The 24,578-nt window shown below is 37.2% G+C and overlaps 1 protein-coding gene across 1 annotated transcript in view; it reads left to right on the plus strand.

Moving 5' to 3' along the window:
- Morc1 (MORC family CW-type zinc finger 1) overlaps positions 1-24,578 on the plus strand; it is a 149,807-nt gene that overhangs the window by 46,332 nt on the left and 78,897 nt on the right. Inside the window, exons 10-14 of the mRNA XM_027943185.3 lie at positions 7,997-8,076; positions 8,732-8,802; positions 10,885-10,949; positions 13,144-13,287; positions 16,425-16,579. Of these exons, the coding sequence (XP_027798986.2) occupies positions 7,997-8,076; positions 8,732-8,802; positions 10,885-10,949; positions 13,144-13,287; positions 16,425-16,579 (515 nt within the window). The remainder of the gene's footprint in view (positions 1-7,996; positions 8,077-8,731; positions 8,803-10,884; positions 10,950-13,143; positions 13,288-16,424; positions 16,580-24,578) is intronic.

The raw sequence follows: 24,578 nt of genomic DNA on the forward strand, positions 1-24,578 counted from the left end.
ACAGAGCCACAGTGTCTGCTTGAAGAACTCATTTGTCATTAGCATTGCTAATTTATTGTAGACCCACAACTTGGAAAGAAGCCCAATGAGATGGAATTGGCATCATCCTGCTTTCCTCAGAGTAGCATGGTCCTTTCCTCAGAGTAGCATGGTCCATTCCAAGCCATTTAGGGATCTCTTGTGAATACTGTGCAACACTACCTTTTGGGACAGTCTTCATTTTTTTCAGTCTGTTCTCCACATGATCACAGCCTAACCACATAGACTAATAACTTGTGAAAAGTGTCTCTTACAAACTCTGTGTCTTATGTATCTGTTCAAGAATTTTTTTTCTTTATTTATTTTACAATACAATTCTTAATACAAGAATTTTTAAATTTTAGAATATTTAATCTTTCCATTTGAGGTACAAAATTAAGATCTGCCAAACCCAGGTTAGCATTTCAGTTGTGTCATTTGCTAGTTGGAGACCTTTCTCAGCTACTTAAGCCTCACCTCTCCTTACTGTGAATTAGGAATTCCTCTGCCATTTAGGGATGTTGTGAAGATTAAAACAAAACTGTGTGTTTTACTTTAAACATAAGAACCCTCAGCAAAGTTCCCAAAGTATTTGTAAACCAGCAGTAGTTATTACATGAATGAATATAAAGTGGATGGAATGACCGCTGTGTGCAAGGCACTCCTGCAGGCACTGGGAGTTCAGCATAAGCAACAATAAAAAATTGCTGCCCTCATGGTGCTTACATTCTAATGTGAGTAAGATAGTAAGTTAATAAAATATAGAATACATTATTGGGTATTTTTAAGTGCTACTAGGAAAAGTAAGGTAGGGCAGGAGATTATAGGAACATTGGATGACACTTTTAGAAAAGGGAGCAAGAAGCAACTTTTGTGCAGAGAATTGCATAGTTGAGAGAGTGAATGCATTGGTAATCTATCCAGGCATAACACACCAGCCCCCAATTTAGTGGCTGAATGTTAAAAATAACCATTAATTACCTCTCAGTTTCTGTGAGTCTGTGATTTCATGGTATCTGTTGGGTGTCATTGGCTTTCAGTCTCTTATGCAGGTGCTGAGAGATTTTGACTGGGGTTGCTGATGGCTTGACTGGAGCTAGAAGACCCACTTCCAAGGTGGATCACTCACAAGTGAGCACATTGGTTCCTCTTTACAGGAGCCATTGTTCAGCACAGGTCTTCCTGAGCTTTGTCATGGCAGAGGGACTGGCCTCTACCAGACTGAGCAATTCAAGAGACCCAAGTGAAAACTGCAGCTTTTTAGAACCCAGCCTCAAAAACCACATATCATCTCCTCTATAATATTCTGCTGGTCACACAGGTCAGGCTAGATTCAGTGTGTGTGTGTGTGTGTGTGTGTGTGTGTGTGTGTGTTGGGGGAGACTCTACACAAAGGCATGAATACCAAGATGTAAAAAATCCCAGGGGACATCTAGGAGGGTGGGTTGCTCAGTGAGTCATGGAAGTGTTTTGGGAGGGGAAGGCTCTAGGAAGAGAGGACAGCAAGTGAAAAGGCAGAAGTCAAAGGTGTTAGAATGAGAGCACAGTGCTCAGGAAGAAAATGGAAGGGGCAGATGAACGGATCAGCAGGGCCAGAGGAGGGGCCTGTACTGAGAATGGAGTAACTTTGGAGCAGAGGAGTAGCATTATTGATTTCGATTTTTAAAAGATTACTCTGAGTGGAGAATTGGTTTTATGGGACCAAAAGGGAGGATGAAAGGTCAGGTAGAATAGATACCATTACTTTACTTGAGTGGCTTGGGCTTAGGAAGTGATGAGAAGAGCATTGTTACAGATTTGCTGGGAAGGGCAACCAGCATGATTTGCAGAGGGTGGATGTGGAGCAGGGAAACAATCAGGAGTCTGGAAGGTTTTCTAAGTTTTTTTCCCTCATCAAAAATTTGGGACAGGAGCAGTGGTGCACACCTGTAATCCCAGCGGCTCAGGAAGCTGAGGCAAGAGGATCATGAGTTCAAAGCCAGCCTCAGCAACAGCGAGGCACTAAGCAACTCAGTGAGACTCTGTCTCTAGATAAAATACAAAATAGGGCTGGAGATGTGGCTTAGTGGTCGAATGCCTCTGAGTTCAATCCCCAATGTCCTCCCCCGAAAAAAATGGGAATTGGGGTAGGTGCAGTGGTAGGGATTAGGAGTAACAGTTGACAAAGTAATCTCTGCTTCTTTCTGGATACTTTACATTTGAGAGGTCTATTTGACATCCCAGGCCTGGCTATCAGCGTTGACTAGCCAGAAAATTCTTGATCCTACCTCATTACATTTTAAGGAATGATTAGGATTACAACTATTTACAATACAGCTGAACCAGGTAAACTCTCATAATTTAAAATAATTATGATGTGAATACTAAAATATAATTAAGATTTTTAACTGTGGGCTAATTTTTTTTCCATTTGTAAAGAAGTTCAGAACTGTACTTGTCTTGTAATCTTTTTCAACTTAAATTTTAAAAAATATTTTCTACTAGCCAACATTTTTTGGACAAATGTATAGCTATGTAAATTAAATGTCAATAAATTTTAAATTTCTGCAAGTTGTTTTGATCAATCAGTCAGTCAGAATGATGTATCATGCTGTACTCCACTTTGCCAACAAAAAGCCTTAAAAGTTACTCAATGTTTCTTTCTATTTTTAAATTCTCTTGTGGGAGAGAGTTATGTTTTGTTCTTAAAATAGTAAAATGAATAAAATTTCAAAAGTACAGAATTAGTTATGGGGAAAAAAACCCAAGTAACAAAGAGCCTCCTTTATAAACACATTTATTCTGTGTTCTAACAATCCATTATCTCTCCAAAAGGAGAACCTCTGCTACGAGTTTACTAAATACGGTTGCAGATTATTTTCAACACATTAGCATGCATACTCAGTCCTTTTGTTAAAAAAAATACAGCCTACTCTTTTCACTTAAAATTAATCTTGGAGATCTTTGCCATCATTAAATATGTCATAGTATTCTGTGGCTTAATTATTTTCTTATTGGTGTACATTAAGAATTTTTAGGGTTTACTCTGTTATAAACAAGGCTAAAATGGACATGCTTAGGTGTCTTTGAACATGTGTATTTATGGTCATATGCAGTTATTTCTGTAGAACAGATTATAGAAGTGAATTTCTGGATCAGAAGGAATGCATACCATTAATCTTGATGGCTGCTGTTAATTTATCCTCTAAGAACTGGGAATCACTTTGTTCTTATACCAACAGTGGGTAAGACTGCCCTTTGTCTCATTTCAAATCAACACTTAACAGCCAGACATGGTGGCATACACCTGTAATCCCAGAGTTTAGGGAGGCTGAGGCAGGAGGATCGAAAGTTCAAAGCCAGTCTCAGCAAAAATGAGGCACTAAGCAACTCAGTGAGACCCTGTCTCTAAATAAAATACAATAAAAAAAAATTAGGGCTGGGATGGCATGGCTCAGTGGTTGAGTGCTCCTGAGTTCAATCCCTGGTACCCACCCCATCCCCACTCTCCCCTCAAATATCAACACTTAATATTAACAGTGTTTTCTTTTTTCATATGTGCTTTATCCAAGAAGCAAATTTTTTTATATTGTTTTAGTTTTTATTCTCTTCAATATTTTTCATTAACCATGTTTTCTAGCTCTTTGGAAAGAAAATATTGAATATGTTGTTTTATGCTGAAAGCAGACATAACCAAAATATTTAAATTCAGTTTCACTGGTGGAAAATAGAAGGTGAAATGTGTGAGATGAAAAAGAGTGGAGGCCTGAGATATGCCCAAAGACACGGAATTTATAGAGAGATGGCAGAAAGAAAGATGGAGGCAGAGGCTGTGAGCTGGCTTTATGGACAGAGAGGCAGGTAAATGCAGAGGGTGGACACATGATGAGTTTGAAGAAAAGTCCAGCCACTGAGGCACGGAAGGCCTGTCCTGGAGAGGACACACTTCCCTTCCCCTCCACTGCAAAGACTGAAGAGTTAAGAGCTGACTGGGTTCTCTTCGTTCTCCTCCATGGATGCATCACACTGGCCTTTTTATCTTCAAGAGTCCAGTTATAGGAAAAATAGAGGAAGTGCCAAGTTTACACAGGCTCCCGATTCTGGATGTAGATTTCAACAAACATTCTTTCATTTATAAGAGACAGATTAATTGCTCTGGAATTATAGAAGTGAGTGAGTACATACACTTAATTAGCTTGTTTAAATGGTAATGAGCAATTGTAAAATTCAAGTTGCACACGGGCATGCAGATCATCTGGGATCAGGCTACCTCACTGATGGACATGGAAGACAGCACATTTTGGGACCTTTGCTATTTAAAATTAAGCACTAATGCAGAGTTGGAACCTTTTGTGCCTCCTTTCCTTTCTATAAAAAAAAAATACTTAAATAGGTTAACTCACATCATTTTGAAGTATTAACTCATTGTTTAGTCTCCTCTTGATTTCCTCCAGATTCTGAAAAAATGATTTGATCTAAAATAAATGATTCAAACCAGATAAAGCATGAGATTAGTGTTTTCTTTTTAAATAATATTCTAGTATGTAGTAACTAAATATTTTTTTTTTTACATTTAAACTTAAGTTTTATTGTTTTCTTAATGTAATAGAGACTAATTTGGAATACACATAGGTTATCACTTAACTGAATAATGTTCATTGTAAAAGAAAACCAAGGGAATAAATTGATAATTATTTTACATTAGATTTTATGGGTATTTCTTTCCTGTAGTTACCCATATAATCATCTCTGAAATGGTCTTAAATTTAGCAATAATAAAAACAAAGTTATTATAACTTGAATTCTTTATTAAGCCATTGAAGTAGATGACTATAGGATGATACGTAGGGTTTTTTTGTTGTTGTTTTCTTTTGGGTACCGGGGAGTAAACTCAGGGGCACTTGACCACTGGGCCACATCCCCTAGTTTGTATTTTTATTTAGAGATAGGGTCTCACTGAGTTGCTTAGCGCCTCGGTTTTGCTGGCTGTGAACTCGTGATCCTTCTGCTTCAGCCTCTAGAGTCGCTGGGATTATAGGCATGCGCCACTGTGCCTGGCTATAGTTATTTTTTAACATTAGCCTTTCTGTGTTTTAACCCAGCAAATTTCTATAAGTCCTTCCAACTCTTAGAAGAAAAACAATTCATCCACTGACTCATTTCATTTTCCCATCTGCAGTGCACTTCTCCAAAACACTTATTGGGGAAATTAGATAATAATGAGGCATAATAAGCTCTTACTGTGAACCAGCTTTGTTCTAAGTTCTCTAGCTGTATTGATAGCTTTGCTTCTCATAACAGCCCTGAAGACAGTCACCATTGTTATCACCCACTCAGAGATCAGGAAGTAGAATCATTGGAAATACTATCTTACACTACAGTAAGGGGTACACCTCACCTTGAACCCAGGTAGATGGACTCCAGACAGTTCTACTTTTAACATCTAATCATGAAGTGTTTTCTGTCTAGAGTATATCTGTACTGTTTCTGTTGAGATAATGGAAGAAATTCTTAAACTATAAACAGATTCTAGCTAAGAAACATTTAAATTATGTGTGACCTGTTTGATCAGCAGTCAGCGAAATATTTGCATTACTGCTTACATTGTTTAAAAGTCAGATCATATAAAGGCAATTCTAAATCGAGCTATCATTTAACAGCGATTACTATTAACATAGATTCCAGAGGTTGGCAAACCTTTTCTGTAATAGGCCTGATAGTAAATATATGTGTGCATTCAGTCCTCTTACATCATTTTAATTTTTTATCCTTTACTTTTAGAACCATTGAAAAATGAAAAACTGATCTAGGTCTGAGGCCGAACCAAGAGAAGTCAGTGGCTCAGTTCGGCCCATAGGCTGGTATAAATTTATTGGTGCATATGGGTTTAGACTCCTGCATCTGCCTGAGCAAACACCTGTTTTATACATCTTAAAACATTTTGGCTTCAAGAAAGATCTATAGGTCTCTACCTGCCTCTTGCTGAAATGTTGATATCTTTATTAGGGTTCTCCAGAGAAACAGAACCAATAGCATAAAGTCAGTGACTTTATTGTGGGAATTCTCCCTCAGGATTATGGAGGTTGTGAAGTCCCACAGTCTGCAGTTTGCACACCAGCAGACCAGGAAAATCCGATGGTACAGTTCAGCCTGAATCCAAAGGCCTGAGAAGGTGGTGCAGCTTTCATTCTGAGGCTAAAGGCACAGGAACTAGGCAGGGAGAGATGCTGGTGTAAAACCTGGAGTTCAAAGGCCTGAGAACCTAAATTTATGATGTCCTGGGTCAGGAGAAGATGTATGTCCCAGTTCAAACAGAGATTACCTTATCCTTCCTTTTTTCTATTTTGGCCTTCAGTAGATTGGATGATGCCAATCACATTGATGAGGGAGGACATTCTTAGGCTACTTATTCAGAGGCTAGTCTCTTACAGTAAAACCCTCACAGACATCCCCAGAATGTTTTACCCAGCTATCTGTGCATCCCTCAGCCCTGTCAGGTTGACACATAAAGCTAACCATCATATGCCTTATAAACATTGAAGATGTCAGAGAATTATGCACTCCTGACATTCCCAGAGTTTGAGAATGAATGCTGCTGCTTTAGGAGTTGCAAGGGACTAGATTGGGCCACAGGTTCCACAATGCCACTTTAAGAGACTAGCAGAGGTGAAGACAGGAAGGAGCTTTCATCAGTGTGGCTGCACCGAGGAACTGAGAAAGGTCGAGGATCTAAGATCTGTGTTCCAGGGGCTGACAAGTACTTTGAGGCTACAGAAAAAGGGAACAAAAGGAAGGGTGGATGTGTTGCATAGCTGGGATTTTTCATAGCAGGCAAAACAGACACTCTTGATCAGACAGTTATCAGATTGATCATTATCTCAGGACTGGTTCCATAAAACTCCAGGGAAGTCAGCATCCCCTGAGAGGCCAATTTGGTTCCCACTGTTAGATGATTGCTCTTGCTTAAGGGAACAGCCTTGGTTTCACTCATGGAGTGACTGCCCCTGCTTAGGGGGTGAAGTCATCGTGGGGTGATCTGTCTTCAAGGCTTGCTGCTGCTTTGGGGTCATTTTGGTTCCTTGTCATAAAGATGCTTATATATAGATCTGTTGTTCCTGGATCCGAGCTAAAGAACAGCAGAAGAACTTAGGAGGAAAAAAAAAAATGTCAAAAAGGCAATACAGAACCAGGGATGGACAAGATGGAGCTAGTTAAGTCAGTGCCTGGATTTTCCTTCACTGAGTCCGCAAACCAAATATTATTCTGGAGTGTTTCTTTCCATGATGGTTTAAACGAATATTTAGAAGCCTAGTTCCAAGAAAAGTCCTCTATAACAGATTCAGATAGTGTCAACTGTGTTCATGGAGCTTCTGCTCTGCAGAACTCTTCTAACTCACACTTTGTTCTCTTGTGTTTATAGAAATATTCATTTTTCTTTTTCCTTGATTGCTCCAGAGCTCTTTGCTGTCACTAAAACAATGGACCTTGAAAATAGGTTTTTTGAGCAATAATGTAGAAAATGTGCTCTTAGTAGCTTTAAGATGATATGAATGTGTGTTTCTGTGCAATTCAGTTAGAGATGATTGTTTGGAGACTGGGAGAAGAATTTTATCCAGTGCCAATGATGATCTGAGCAAGAGGGCTGTGCCTATTAACCAGAAACTTTGACAATGGGGCACTGGCATAATTTTTTTTTTCTATTTAAGAAAATGACCATTTTATATGTACAAGTGAACGTGTATGGGGGCAGAGATTTTCTTACCTTGTTCCTGAAGTTCCCTTACAAAAGTACCATTACCAAGTATTAAAAGGCAAGGGATTACTTCTCAGGTATAAAGTTTGCTAATTTACCAGCTGGATGTAACTTACTTGATGAATCTTCCTTAATAATTGCCTATCTCTGGAGTATGTAGTAAGTTAAGGAATATTCCCTTATTCTCTTATATTACTTTAAAATGACATTATGACTTGATTAGGTTCTTTTTTTTTTTCTTTTCAGAAAGTATCTGTATGTCACATGTTCTTTTAAAGGAACACTTAAAAATGAAGTAAAAAAGGCAGAAGAAGCAGTAAAGATCGGTATGTGGTTACCTGTGGCCCACGACACTACTGTTCATTCACTCAGCAAATGTTAATCAGGCACTTATGAGACATTCACTGCTGTAGGTGATGCTGGAATTGAATGTCATTCCTGCCTCTGAGAAACTTCATAACACATTCCTTTATCTTTATCCCTTTTTCTCTGGGTTTGTTTAATTGTGATCTGATTTGTTATTTTAAGCATGATCCTGATTATACTTGGAACTCGTTGAAAACCTGGTGATCGTGATGCTGTGTTAGATCACAAGTGAGACCAGCATCACATCTACGTTAAAAAGGCTGTTCTGCACATTCAGTCCTCCCACAGCAAGGACAAAGCCATGCTTCCCCTGTCATCTTGGGGTAGAAATAGCTCTCCATCATATTTCATAGATTTTAGAGCATTTTCAGTCAGCCAAAGGTTGACTCATACTTTTGAATTTATGTGTAAACTTAGGTTCTATAAATTGTCATACCTAAGAAGAAGCCCAATAGAAGAGATTTAAAAGGCGTATGAGCTATGAAAGGTTTTCCGAGATTATAATCAGTATGCCATTATCTCTGGTCATGACTGTGTGTATAGAAAACGCTCACTTAAAAATTGCTTGCAAGAATCTCACTGTATTATAACTAACTATTAAGCTTCCACTTGTAGCTGAACTTTCATTGAAAGAAGCACAAATCAAAGTAAACCAGCCTGACATAACTTCTTCGTCCTCCACCAAGGTACGATGTGGAAAGAGTGATCTTAAATGGCAAACAACATGACTTGCTTTTTCTTGGGCATAGATGTATGTCCCTTATCATTTACTTCCTAAACTCTTAAGCACAGATGAGCTCCAAAGATTAAGTTGATTTTAACACAGGTATACAGAAAAGTTGAATTCAGAGAAAAAAGAGACCCAGAACATAGGGGGATGGCTGAGACAGCAAAGATGAACGAAATGTGGGTGAATTTGGTATGTGGGGAAGAGCAACTTATTTAAAAGGAAAGTAATAATAAGAAAAGGAGAAAATAATGAAAAGCTAGCAGGAAAAAACTAGCCTATCCAGTCTCCTTGAAAATATCTATTCAACTTTTAGCTCTCCATGGACCCAAATAAATGGGGAAAGCAAGAAGAGGACTAATAAGCAGTCCTTCTTTCTAGTGCTAGGAATTATATCCCATAATTATGAATATTAATAACAATGCTTCCAGCTTACAAAGCTCTTTTATTATGAGTTGCTTTGCACAGTTCATAAACATTCTTTGTAATCCTTGCAATATGCCCATGAGTAAAATAAGTTATAAAGAACTATTATTATTAATTATAGTATATTGCAGCTAAGAGAAAAGGAATATTGCTGCAGGATATGTATTGTAATCTTGCTAACTTTTACCAAAATTATGGTACAAAGCTTTCCTCACTATGACTCATTGAGCAGAATATCTATTTGCTTGAATACAAAGGGATGAGCAGCAATATGGGGGTTGGGGGCGGGGAATGCTTTTCTTCACCACCTTTTTCTTCCACTGGCTAAATGTCTGAACCTTTTCAATGACTTGCCCTTAAGCTTTCAAGGGCCAGGGTGGGGTCTGAAAAAGCTCCCTCCTAGCTAAGGGCTGGGAGTAAGGGATCAAATCAAAGAGCTGTGCTTGGTAATGCCCCCAAGCTAAATCTATCTAGGTTTTCTCAAGATTCTCTTACCTTTTCTTTTCTTTCTTTCTTTTTTTTTAAGTTAACGGTAAACCTATCTTATTGTTATTGATTTTTTCATGGTTTAAGCTTTTTTATTTTGTATCTAAGAAATCGATTCCCTTTGCTTTCTGTCGTTGAGAGTAGAGAAAAACGGACTCTAATAGGCCAGACCCTTGCTTTGCTGCCTCCGCCTGCTTCTTCTCACGACCCCTTTGCTCTGTGCTGATACCAGGAAGGGTGGGGATGTCTTTGACTAGTTTGCTTTGTTGCTCTGAGGTGCCCTGGTTACTTTAATGCAGAGAAGGGAGCAAAGCAGAATGACCTGAGTTTTTGACCTTTTAAATACTTCCAGGCAGTTGAATTTGAAATGAAATGCTTACCAACCATTTTTCATTGTCTTACTTGAAAGACAAGGAAAATAGTACCTGTAGGTGGTATATCCATCAAAAGAGATATCCATCTTTTACTTCTGGTGAATAAAACTCATTAGAAGTCATTTCCTATTTGTGAGAATGATAGTGACCTGTTTTTCCTTTTTCTGCCTGGGTTACAGCATACTTGAGATAGGGTACTGAAGTAGCCAGTGTATGAAATCACTGACATTAGAGCAGACTGAAAGGGAGAAAGCCTCCACATGGGGTATTCTACGCAGGGAAATTTGGGGAGTATTGTTCAAAGGTATCTAACTTGATAGGAAGGAGACATTTTCTTCTGGCTATTAGCAATATTTATTAATAACTACTTTTTCTCTGAAAGAAGTCTTAGATAACATAATTGAAAATAACATTTTCTGTTCCCCAAAGCCAGAGCCTAGATACAAGAAATAACTTACCCAAGTTTTCATGAAGTTTATGTCAGAGGCATTGTGGCATTATGGGGTGTACAGATTCTTTCTCTTTTTTAGGACATCTGAATATGTGCGAAAAGAGACAAGTGGGTTAGGACTGGTTTTTATGTTCTAAGCTTTTGGAACTTAAGGGTTTCTCAAATATTTACTGAGTATCTACTATGGTAAATTGCATTAAGCAGTGTGATCTGCCTTGAGATATTTGGATGATAGGATAATAGTACTCACCTTTCATTAATTTAATGGCTTTATGTTCTCTCCCAACCAAATGTACTTCTCTAGGATGTATTACAGAAAGCTTTGGAAGATGTAGAAGCCAAGCGTAAGAATCTTAAAGAGAAACAGAGGTAAGACATGAGTTTTTCTGTTTGAAAGAATCCTCTATGCTGTGTTAAAACAAACTCGGATTTCTAAGTGGACAGACTTGGTGGTTATTGTGACAATTTCTCTTTTTCAGCTTGTGATATCTTAGTATATTCATCCTAATATGATCAGCATTCCTCAACCAAGATAAAACAGTGTAAAATATCTATAACTATATATTGGTGTGTGTACATATGTATCTACATAATGTTCAAACTTCTGAAAAATAGTGAGAAACGAGTCCAGCATTGGTAGTTGAATCTGCCGTTATGTCGGGATAAAGAAGTGCACTGCCCAAGAGATCCACAGACAGCTTTCCTGTCCCTCTGTTCTTTTTACTTAACTCTGGAGGGTTGGTCCCCATTATTTCCTTTGTCTAGTGGACTGAAACTTAGATAGGAAATAATATATCGTTTATATGTGCCTAAAGTAAAATTAACAAGATTATGTAAAAAAGAAGTAAAATATTTACATTTGTAAGGCTGACTGTAGCACAAATACTGATCAAATTAATTTGGGTATAGCCACTGCCGCCCAACTAAGGTCAGATTTTGAAAACTGATACTTTTGGGAAACCCATTTTTTAGGGAAAAATGATTCATTTTGGTTTTCAACATTACTTTTTGGTGAATCAGCCACTGTCGTATAACTATAATCTTCCTCAAAACTTAAATTTGAAATGTTACTTATGCATTTATAAGAATAATTAAAGAAATGTCATAGAAATTTTAATTGAAAGGCAACACTTTCTCTAAAGTCTTCAGAGTGAGAAACCTTGTGGATGACTTGTTTATAATCATAGTGTAATTTATAAAAAGTGAATGTCTATATTTCACTACTAATTATGCCAATTGCCTTGAACTTGTTTATGTAGAAAAATGATACTAAAAAAAAAACTTGAACATAATCAATATGTCACTTACCACAGAGTGACATATCATGTCCTCTTTTGTAGTCCCTTAAACAGTACTCTTGTTTAGAGTTCTGATCTCCTAGTTGAGTAAAGATTTTTGAGAAAAAGTTCAATCCTTGCTTACCTAAGATATACATGCATTTAATAAATGCATACTATGTTGACCCACGCCTACAACTTCTCATTGAGTCTGTGGTACTCTGTGATACCATATTCACAGAGGTGGACAGATGGAACTTCATTATTTCCTTGAATCATCCCAGTAGGTCTATCATGTCTGTTGTAATAGTACATGGTCATGAACCTGGAGAGAACAGCTGTGTTTGTGGAGGGAGGGAGGCTATAGGGGGAGTACAAAGAAAGAATTCTACTAGTTGTCATTCTTGGTTAGAAAAGGAAAACAATATTTATTTCGCACTTCATTTGTTTCAGGTTAATATTTTAAAATTATCTAGGTAGATGTCATCCCCATGTTTTAGGTGAGATGGAATGTTTTAGTAGTTCCTCTGTAGTTGCCCAGTTGTTACAATGGTAAACTTGTGTTTGAAGTCAAGTCCACCCCTTCATATGACACAAACTTTCGACAGTTCGCAGTAACCTCTTCAGACTGTAGTTCTTTCTGTCACATTCTTCTATTTCTCAATTTCTGAGAAATATATATATATATATATATATATATATATATATATATATATATATAATACTTTTAATAGAAAAATCACACAAAACATAGTACAGGACAGAAAAATAGGAGCTCATATCTGTTGCTCTTGTAAACTTGCCTTATTAACTTTTATTTACCTTTGATATTTAGAAAAGGTTAGAGAGAAAGCTAAAGAACATCTTTTGACACATTCTGATCTGTATCAGATATTTGGAGACTTGAGAACATTCTGAAAGTTAGAAGTGACATCCAGTGTAAGAAATAGCTAAAATTTTGAAAAAAGTCAAATTAACATTTTCCAAAAATGCTAAAATGTACATATCAGATCAGTTAACATTTCAGAACTCTTTTGGCTTTTTCTGGCTTTTCTAAGTTTAAATTAACAGGTTTGTTTTTGAATCAAAGAATGCTTATGTTATTTGCATCATATCTATGCAGAAAACTTGGCTATAGAGATACTGAGTATACCCACCAGGTTTTGCAAAATATCTGGAAATGTTATATATCATTCCTTTTATGTGTACCTTCTGAGTTTAACTATTAGCAGTTTTGTAAACTGTGTATTTTATTTAATAAAAAACTTTTCTACATATAACTCTAGAGAATTAAAAAAAGCAAGAACGCTCTTCCTGTTCTTTGGAGTGAACATAGAAAACCGAAGCCGAGCTGGCATGTTCATTTACAGTAATAACCGTTTGATCAAAATGCATGAGAAAGTGGGGCCACAGTTGAAACTGAAGTCCTTGTAAGTATGGTTTTGTTTTCAGATGCACAAGCAGGAAAAGGGAGATTGTATTAAGGGTTTGTGGAATGAGATGAATGATTAATCCTAATGGGGGCAGGTGTCATATTCTCTGTTCACCCTTCCTGTCAATGTGCAGGCATTAATTTGCCTAATTTATATTACCAGTGAAGCTGTGTGCTTGCTCTAAAGCAAAAACACACTTTTGGAAACATTTTTTTTCAATGCATTTCTTAAACAGCTTGATGTTTTAACCATACCTTGAGCCATCTCTTTGGGTTTTTAATGTTTCACCAATTTAAAAATAATACAGACACATTAAAGAAATTTTAGAAGAGGAAAGAGAAGAAATATCCACAGGCTTGGAGAGCAACCATGTTTAACATTCTGTATAGCCCCTACGTGTGTGAGGTCTTGCCAGTGACCTTCATGAGGACATGTTTTTTGAAGACTTCAGCCCCTTTAAATTCCAGAGTAATACATTCTGTTGTTTTCCAATGGTCTGTACTTCACAAGCGGCTTTCATCAGTCATGTAGAGGCCTGAAGAGACACCATACAAAAGGACAGAGTCAGACAGAATATCCACGCAGAGTAGAAAGGGTCAGGAGCACTTATCACCTTCCTCTTGAGGAATAGCAATTCATTTATTATTCACGCAGTATTATTGCTGTTTATGTGCCAGGCACTGTACTCAGCTTTTAGGACAAAATGCTCAAGAACTAATAAATATCTTTTGCTAAAGAACATGTAGTTCAGGGAAAGAGATAAGCATTTGAATATGCTTTTTTTTTTCTTTTTTGGTGCAAGGCAAGCACTCTACCTACTGAGCTATGTCTCCAACCCCTCAAATATGCATTTTCTTTTAAACAGCAATAATGAACTTTAAAACCTGAAATAATTGATTCTTTTGCTTAAACCCCAAAGCTGTTTGTAGAAATGCCTACTACATCTTCCAGGGATCTGGCCTCTGCCTGGCTGGGAGCCCCACTCCTTTGCCCATCCCCAAACTCTTTGCATTCTGTTCCTCCCATCACCTAAGCTCATTTCTGCTTCAGGGTCTAGGCACTTGCCCTTCCCTGGACCTTGAGATATGTGTCCTATTAGACCTTCCTACTGTTGGTCCTAGTATGTCATTCAGAGCTCTAAAGTTCCCTCTGTAGGAAGGTCTTCCTTCATTGAATAAGTAACTCAGATGCTGCTGTCACCTTCACCTGCCACTGTTTGCATATTACAGCACCTACTGCATTTTCCTCATACCACTTATCACCATCTGAAATGATCTTGTTCACTTATCTGTTTATTAGAATCATACCAGTCACCCTTTAGTAGATGGGAGAACCATCCTAACCAGGACCTTGTCTTTCTTGTTCTTAACTATATTCCTAGTTCCTGGAATAGGGCCACGTATCGTGCTTGAATGAATGAATGATGGAGTAAATGAATGAGTACTCTATTAGAGGTGAACATCAACTACAATAAAAAGCATTTAGGAGAGGCAGTAAACCAAACTGGGGGAAGTCGGGTCAGGACTCCTGGATGAAGCGATGCCCACATTTAGACTTATAGCAGGAATAATGAAGGGAAGGCAGGTGGAAGAGCAAGTGATGAGAAGCACAACAGACAGGCTCATTGGTCTGGGAAAGTGACATTTGTGTTCCAGGGTTGGGCAATGGGGAACCTCCAAAAGTGCTAGACAACCAAAGCTTTTTCCCAGAACAAACAGGATGGGCAAAGTACCCCAGGTATTTACAGTCTGTGCCACTAAAAAAGTGGAGCAAGCAAACCCCCAAACCCTCTGTTCTAACAGTCAGATCCTGTTGCCCTTTGGGATAATGGAACTCTCTGTTCCCTAGTAGAATTCACTGAGCACCCCATGGGCCTCTGCAAGGTGTAGAAATTCAGCCTGACACATGAAATAGGGACAAAGAAAGTGATTTTCTACCAGTATCATTCAAAGGATCATGCTGGTTTGTTCAGTTAGGTCCTCCATCACTGGTGTTTATGCTAAAAAGCTTCTTCCCGTCAGCCCTTACTGTCCATGTAAGGAGATAGATTTGGAAGAAGAGTTACATTGATTCAGTAATGATGTGCTGAAGGGATTTCATATGATGTGACATCTGGGATCACCATTGATTTGTGATAATAAAATACAATCATGAGATAACTTGTTTGACTTTGACATGGTATAAATCAAGAGAATGAATTTATTATTTTTTAAAGTTGATTGCACCCAATAACCCCATCATAAGTTGAATGTGTCATAAATAAAAAATGCATCTAACACATCTAACCTATCAAACATCATGGCTTAGCTGACCAGCGTTCTGTAGAATGGGAATTATTTTCTAATTGGGAGCTGTGGCTTGCTGCCCCCTGCCCATTGTTACAACAGAGTACCATACTGCATGTCACTAATTCAGGAAAAGATCAAAATTCACAATTTAAAGCAGTTTGTTTCCTTCCTTCCTCCCATCAGCCCACCCGTCCTTCCTTTCCAGTACTGGGAATAGAACACAGGCTTGACAAAGGCTTTACTACTGAACTACGTCCCCAGCCCTGTTTCTGTTGCATCTGAACAACTTCTACACTATCAAAAAGTTGGAAAATTATAAAATTCAAGCTATCACAATTCAGAGACTGTGAAGAATATATTTGGTCTTTGTACTTCATTCCTAACACAAAGCCCCTAAAATTTATAATTTCCTGAAAGATAGGAGTATCTCTTGATCCAGTAATGTGACTCTTGGCAGGATGGGTGTTGGTCACTAGAAAGACAGCACCTTGAATCCAAACCTAGTATTTTCAGTACTACCACCCCTGAGGGAATAGAAGACAGGAGAGAAGCTAGAGATAAGTCAATCACAAATTGATTATATCTAAAAAGTGGTGTTTAGAGAGCTTCTGGGCTCATGAATGCATCCACATGTGGGGAAGGTGGCAACTCCACGGGACAGAAGTGATCCTTCCAGACTTTACCAATGTTCCTCTTCATTTGGCTCTTCATTTGTATCTTTTATAAAATCCTTTATATTAAATTGGTAATCATAAAAAAGTTGATTGCAAATTACCAGCATATATTTGATATTTCTTTTTGTGCAGCTAAATTTCATAAAATTTATATGTGTGTTTATTCCATCAGACTTGGTGCAGGCGTAGTTGGAATTGTTAACATACCCTTGGAGATCATGGAACCATCCCACAATAAACAAGAATTTCTCAATGTCCAAGAGTATAATCATCTACTGAAAGTCATGGGACAGTACTTGGTTCAGTACTGTAAGGACACTGGGCTCAGTGAGTATTCAATGCTTATAGTAAGAGATGCTTAAAAGGGTTCAAACTGTGTGATTTCTTTAAGCTGAAATGATTATATAGGTATCCAGTAACCTAAAGCCCCAAAAGAGTTCCAACTTTAAAAACAGAGAGAGAAGGGCTGGGGCATAGCTCAGTGATGGAGTTTTTGCCCAGCGTGCTCCAGACTCTCGGTTTCATCCAAACACTGTAGAAAAGAAAGAGAGAAGAAAATAAAAGGTGAGATAGGAACTAGTTTTAGAACTTTTACCAGAATTTCATATGAAAAACAAATCAGCAGACTAGAAATTATAAGAGGGCAGCCAGAGAGCAGAGTGTGGTTGTGTCTGACTATGAGGAGGGAGACAGAAGGTCTCCAAACACATTGAGAAGCCACCAGAGGACACTGAGACTCCACAGTGCAGGAACACATGATCCTGCACAGGCCCTCATAGACCTTAGTAGCTCTTAGAGCATTCCTATATCACACCATACAATAGTAATTATTATCCCTGGGTAATATGTTAAACATTGTTATGTATATTTAACATTTATTAAGAATGTTAATTCCAGAGAGATTTCACAAAATCAGTATGTTTAGAAACTTCAAAGATAAACTTTAGTTGTCTGGAGAATTTGACCAACCCAGGTCACCTCATTCCTCAGTGATACTTAAACATTTAGTTGGTGTGCTACTTATTAAAAATGCATCTAACACATCTAACCTATCAAATATAGTGGCTTAGCTGACCAGTCAAATAGACACTTGTTTTTAACTTTCTCAGATGTAGGACTTCATTTATGGAAAGAAATTGACAAGCTACTGTGTATTTGTTATGAATTTGTTCAGTGATTTACATGAAAGTATGTATAATTCATTTGTGTCCAAAAAAAAAAGTCTCTCCTTGAAACAACTTAAAATCTTATTGCTAGGCTTAATGTTGGAAGTTTAGAATATTTCCTTTTCTTTTGTACCCACCCTATTTGGACCTAAAATTTTCTCACCAGTGAACCAGAGGGAAGAGTACAGGAACTCAGGGGGAAAGTTAAAACGGGGAATGAGATTGCATGGCCTAAAACCTGCTCAGTGTGTGATCTGTGCCTCAGCAGGCATTTGTCCACTTGGAGGTTGTTAGAAAGCAGAATGAATTCGAAGCTCCACTTGAGACCTACTGATTTAAAATCTGCATTTTCACATGATCTCAAAGTGGCTTCTCTGCACATTCAAGTTTGAAAAGCACTGCTCTGAAGAGCACACTCATGAAATTTTTCTTTGGGTAGACATACTTTTTTCACATGTGTGCTTTTTTTACCCTCAGAGAGATGTTTGAAATTCCAATATAGGAATGACTGTATTGTTCGACAGGGTTTGTTTAAAGCTGTGGAAAATGTAGGAAGATATAAATATAAACAGGGAAATATAAATCACACATCCATGTCCTGGTTTTTAAAGGGTGTCATGACATGGTACTAAAGGAAAACACTATGCATTGGAAAATTGTCTAATTCCCCATTATTTTCATATCTTCACTACGATCCCATCTTTGTCTTCCTCACAAAGATGTAGGTATTGAATATAAGGTCAGAGGAGTCATCTCCATCCAGCACACACTTAGGAGAGGTATCGATACCTACACCCTGTTCGTGGGTGGACCTCTCATCCCCTTTCCCTGTGTCTGGGTACAAATCCTGCAGTTTTCTCTCCAATCTGGGTATCACGTGCCAGCCTCTCTACACCAGCTCTATGTAACTCTTTGTCCTTATCCTATCTATTTTTTTTCCAAACATTTCTCAAGGGACATAATAGGGTTCAAAATAAATATATTTATATTTTTATTGTTACTCATTTATAACATCTTATTTTCCTGTTTCTATAATTGTCTACAAGTTGATTTAGGGCTAGCAGATTCTCTCACAAAATTGTTCCTCTAGAAGGAAGACAGAGAATGGAACAGGGATAGAAAATAGCAAGCATGTGTAGTTGTTCATACATCTCACAACTTCATTCCCAAACTTCATTATCAACCTGAAACAAATCATGAAGGTCAGGATTGATAGTCTCAGTAACTTCTGAGGAGCTCCGTCTTCAAGGTCTTTGCTTATCAATTCCTACAGGGGTGCGGGACAGAAGTAATGTAATGCTTGACTAATACTCTGAAAGCTAGTATTGCAGGGCACACATTTTTAATGAAAAGTATTTGGGTAGTTTCTTTGCCTTATAAATAAAAGATGCAATCTTTGTATTTGCTGTAAATCTGATCTGATTCTGTGGAAAATTGGGCTCTTGTAAAAATCGAATCAGCAGAAAGGGAAATGAAGAGGTAATGACTTTGTGTCATTTATCAAATCTGCATTTACTTTTGGCACAGTGGATGCTAAGAATCTCAGAAATATTTTTCTTGACTCTGAATCTGACCTCAGCTCGCTGTCTGCTACTGTTTTCTAAAGCTTTATGCTTCGTTGCAATAAGATGGAATTATTATTTCAGCTTTGGGAAATAGGGAGAGAAGAAGACAGAAAAGATGGGGAGAAACAGCAAATGAAATTTGGGTTAGAACAGAAGCAATTATGTAGAAATGTGTTACTAAACTTTTCCAAAATGGATCAGAATTGAGCTGATGTGTTAAAATGAAATCTGTGGTATAAAATTATGACATATTTTTTTCCAGCAGAATTCAAATCATAGGTCCTCAGTTTACAAAGAGGCTAAATTACATTTACCCAATCACCCTAATCCCCTGTACCTCACAGTCATTAAAGCCTGAGCAAGAAGGGCTTCCCATGAGGAAAATCGCTACCTCTTGAGGCAGGCCATGAATCTTGGCACCACTCAGAGTCCACCCTGTCTGGGAACTTTCAGTTCACAGGACACTGTGGTCTTGAGTGCTTGCGTTTGCACAAACTGATAAGTTGAAATTCTTCTAAGAGGATGGTTTTGCTAGGAGGGACCTTTGGGATAAGTCATGAGAGCAGAGGCCCCCTGATTGGGATTGATGCCATTGTGAAGGAGACACAGGGAGGCTCCTCACCACTGCACCAAAGTGAGGTCAAAGGGAGAAGATAACTCTGTAAACTAAGAAGTGAGCACTCACCAGTCTCTAAATCGACCAGGATCTTGATCTTGGGTGCCCATCCTCCAGAATTATAAGAAATAAATCCTATTGTTTATAAGCCACCCAGTCTAGGGTATTTTGTTAGAGCAATCCAGATGGTCTAAGATGACTTGACAATTCGAAATAGGATTGGTTCCTAACAGAGAAAAATGAAGCCAGAAGCCAGTTTCTGGGAAGTGATGAGTTGTTAGCCAAGCTAACTTGATCCTTCCCTTTTGGGGCCACGGGATATATGCCTAAAGCCTTTCCAGAGCACAGCCTTTCAGGTATTTGAAGACAAGCTGATCTCCCTCTTCAGTCTTGTTTTATCCTGACTAATATTTCTTTTTTTTTTCATTTTTAAAATTTTAATTTCTTATATGTGACAGCAGAATGCATTACAATTCACATTACACATATAGAGCACAATTTTTCATGTCTCTGGTTGTACACAAAGTAGCGTCACACCATTCGTGTCTTTATACATGTACTCAGGGTAATGATGTCCATCTCATATCCTAATAGTTCTACGTCTTATTATTGTTCTTCATTTGACATGGAATTGAATATATTTGCTATTCTAGCATGACAAAGATAAGTTTATTGCCTAGAAACAAAATGTTCCCAGTGAAATCTGGACATCCTCGAGTGAGATGGAATCATCATTTTTCTTCTGAGATTTTGTAATGTTGATGGTGTAACCTAATCATATACTAACTCTCAGTAAGCACATTATTTGACCCTTAGTGTCTTTATTACCAAAAATTTTCAACAAAATTTCTAATGCGTGTTCCTATAGAGTTACACTTCTCTCTACACTTCTCTACACTTCTCTCTACACTTCTCTACACTTCTCTCTACTTATATTTTTCCAGTTAGTGTTTTTTGGCCTTACTGTACCATGAAGCACTTTTCCTTATTAAATTTTATCACCTTATTTGGTTTCATTCATTCAAATTGTCAGGACTTTTCTTTGAATCTAGTGCTGACTTATAACTAACGTATTGTTTTTCCATATTTGTGCAAAGCCTGGCTAACATTTTCTCTGTGATTTCACATAAATCCTATTGCACAGAGAAAGAAACACAAGCTCTGTGATCTCTCCTGATATAGAAATGGGCACATGGCACATGATTGAGGACAGTGAACTAGGTTTTCCTAGTGATGCTGTCATCTAACTCTTGTCAATTTCCCAGTTTATGCACAATATTTGTAAGATGAATATTTCTGTTAAGATAATGTCTAGTCCTGGATATAGCTAGCTTCTCACAACAAAATTTTCTTTCATTATGTATTTAGTCTTTAAAATCTCAAAAGTGCACTGTCAGAAAATGAAATATGGGCTGGGGGTGTGGTTTAGTGGTAGAGTGCTTGCCTAACACTGGGTTCGATCCTCAGAACCACATAAAAATAAATAAGTAAAAGTATTGTGTCCAACTACAACTAAAAAAAATTAGAAGAAAATGAGATACAACTTCTAGGCTGGGGATATATGTTGAGTGGGAGAGCTATATAAATATTAAAGGGGGAAAACAGGAGACAAGTTTAAGATATAGGCTGAGAAACAATTGATGTCTTGTTAATTTCGTTTTCCAAGCTATAGGTTTTATGTATTTATTTTACTTTGTCTTAAAACATTGTGTTACAAATATTATATTCTATTGTTTATATAAATTTTTGTATGGTGTTTTGGATAGAATCATGTCCCTCTCAAATGCATATCTTCAGGCCCTACTTCCAGTACTTTAGAATGTGGCTGCATTTGGAGATGGGCCCTTTAAGTAGTATTTAAGTTAAAATGGGCTCTAATCCCCACTGACTGGAGTGTAAAGGGAGGAAATTTGGATACACAAAGAGACACCAGGGACGGGTTGAACAGAGAAAAGATCATGTGAGGCTGCAGCAAGAAGGTTGGGACCCTCAGAAGAGACTCTGCCTGCCATTATCTTGATCTTGGACTTCCAGCCTCTGGAACAGAAAATAAATTCCTGTTGTTTAAGACACCCACTCTGTGACATTTTGTTATGGTAACCTTAGTAAACTAATCAATATGGAAATTTCAAAATTAGAAATAAAGAGAATATTGTACAGAAGCCATATAAACCCATCATGTAGTTTCAACACTTATCAATTCATAGAGAAGCTGATTTCATCTATATTTCTGGCTTTTCTCTCACCTCAATGAAGAAGACAATTCCAAAATTATTTCTAAGTTTTTAGCATGTATTTCTAAAAAAGTAAGTGCTCTTTGAAAACCACAGTACAAATATCACACCTAAAAATTGTCAATACCTCTTCAGTATAATAAAGTACCCGATTGTTATTGTTCCTATTTCTAATGATCTCCTGTCATAGTATAATACATAGGCCCCTCCCTTCCTTCTGACCTCTTCGTCCCCACTTGTTTATACTTTCTATTTATTTGTGGGGCTGATTGTCCTATGGTTTCCACACAGTCTAGATTATCCTGCAGTATGGCACATTCTTCCAGTCTGTTTATTTTTTATTTTTTTGTAAATTGGTAGATTATGGACTAGCAGTTTGATCAACTTCAGGTGTGCTTTTTGTGGAGTCATATTATCCAATTATCTCTCTTTTAATGATATTAGAGAAAATAACGATCAATGCTCAAAATCCATAGAAGTTAAAAAAAACTTGTATCGTAACACATTTTATTATTTCACTAGCTCTAATACTTCTATCAAGAAAAACTTTCTTACATATACTATTTGGTTATACATATTAGTTGGTAATTTGACTATGTAACAAAAGCAACAGAACTATGCTAAAAACTTGCTTTGAATAAAAGCTTAATGTAAGAGGAGTTAGAGACAATTAAAACATTAAGACACGATTGACTCTAATTGTTTGTGCAGCATCAATGTATGCTTTAAAACCATTACTTCATGTCAGCTCCCAGCAAATAACAAGATGATTCAGAAGTTCATCAGATTGACTTTTCTTGGGGGAAAAAAATCACAGTTTCAGATTTGATCCATTTACATTGCTTTCACCTGGTAATTGGAATTATCACCATTGACAGCACTTATGCTTCCTATTCTTTCTGACTACACTTGTATTATAATGATAAATGACATTTTTTACATCTACAGTCAAGTTTCTTGCTAAAATATCTCATAGGATCTCACCCATGTTGCAAATAAAATACTAAAAGTCTAGCACTATTATTTTGTCTGGGAATTTGATACCATTTGATTCTCACAGTTCAGTTTCCCTCTCCAATTTTGAGCAAGACTTCAAAACTCTCTTCACCAGTCGGCTAACGTGTACCTTAGTAAAGAAGAATAAGTTATATTCAACTACTCTGCACTTAATGCAACCAGCAATCTAATGTACATTATAAAGACTATAGGGAATAAAATTATACTATATATGGATTCATGCTAAATGAGTATATTTTATCATCTATTGCCAAAAAGACAAAGAAAAAAGGTAACTGTGAGATGATGGATAAGTTCAACGGTGTCACTATAGTAAGTAACCTTTATATTAACTATATGTGTCACATAAAGACTTGTATACCTTAAATAGGTAGCACAGTAAAATTTATTTAAAAAATTCTTCCTATTCATGAAAAATAAAGCAATGCAATCAGAATTGAACATAAATTGTATTAATGGGAAGATCAAATATGAATCTTTAGCATTTTAAGAACATTAACTAATTCAGCAGGCTTCCTATATGCCTGAGTAATGTAAGGAGAGTCCTTGTAGAAAGTTAATCTGCCCTAACCCAGATAGTAGGGAGACACATATCTGACTAGGCTATTATCCTCGATAGCACAGAACTCTAAATATGTGTTTTTGATTATTAAATTGAGTTTTGATTTCCACATTTTAGAGAGAATAAGAGAAATGAATGTATCCAAAGGAAAACAGTGATAGTACTAAATAGAAATGTAGCCTAAATAGAAATATAGCCTAAGTACAGAAGGTAAAAGTTATTTCTTCCTGAGAAAAAAACCAGAGGAAGCACAGCTTTCCTCAGTCTTGCTTTTGAGGTCAAGGAGGTCCCTAGACCTTCTCCTGTACTTTCCATGCACATGTGGTTTTCATTTGGGAGCCAAGTGGCCCTGGGGAACCTGAAAGTATACTAGGCAGTTCTTGAGTAACTTGGTGTGCCAGTTATTGTCTAAAACGGCACTATACATCATTCAAAAATATGCTACACGTGTTCAAGCATATGTAGATGTAGTTGGGAGTAGTAAAATATAAATTTTCTCATAAGTATTATTAAAAATGGTGCTGAGAAAACTGGATGTTATTTGTAGAAAATGGAAATTTGACCTCTGTCCCTCACCCTATACAAAAATCAACTCAAAATAGATTAAATACCTAAAAGTAAGATCTAAAACTACAAGAAGAAAAGAGAGAACACACTTTTAGACATTGATACGAGAAGTGACTTTTCTGGATGTGGCCTCTACAGCATACCAAACAAAATTAAAATAGTCAAATAGAATTACAGATAATCGGGCTAGGGATGTGGCTCAAGTGGTAGCACGCTCGCCTGGCATGCATGCGGCCCGGGTTTGATCCTCAGCACCACATACAAAAACAAAGATGTTGTGTCCGCCGATAACTAAAAAAATAAATATTAAAAAATTCTTTCTCTCTCTCTCTCTCTCTCTCTCTCTCTCTCTTTAAAAAAAAAGAATTACAGATAATCTGTCAAATGGAACAAAGTATTTGCCAACTGTTAATCAAACAAAGGACTAATATCTAGAATATAAAAAGAACTCAAAAAGGTTAACAACAACAACAAAACCCCCCAAATAATCCAATAAAAATGGACAAATAATCTGAATAGACACTTCACAAAAGAAGTACAAATGGCTAACAAATACATGAAAAATATGCTCAGTGTCACTAGCTATGAGGGAATACAAA

Source organism: Marmota flaviventris, chromosome 8 (genome assembly GCF_047511675.1).
Source record: "Marmota flaviventris isolate mMarFla1 chromosome 8, mMarFla1.hap1, whole genome shotgun sequence".
Taxonomy (NCBI): Eukaryota; Metazoa; Chordata; class Mammalia; order Rodentia; family Sciuridae; genus Marmota; species Marmota flaviventris.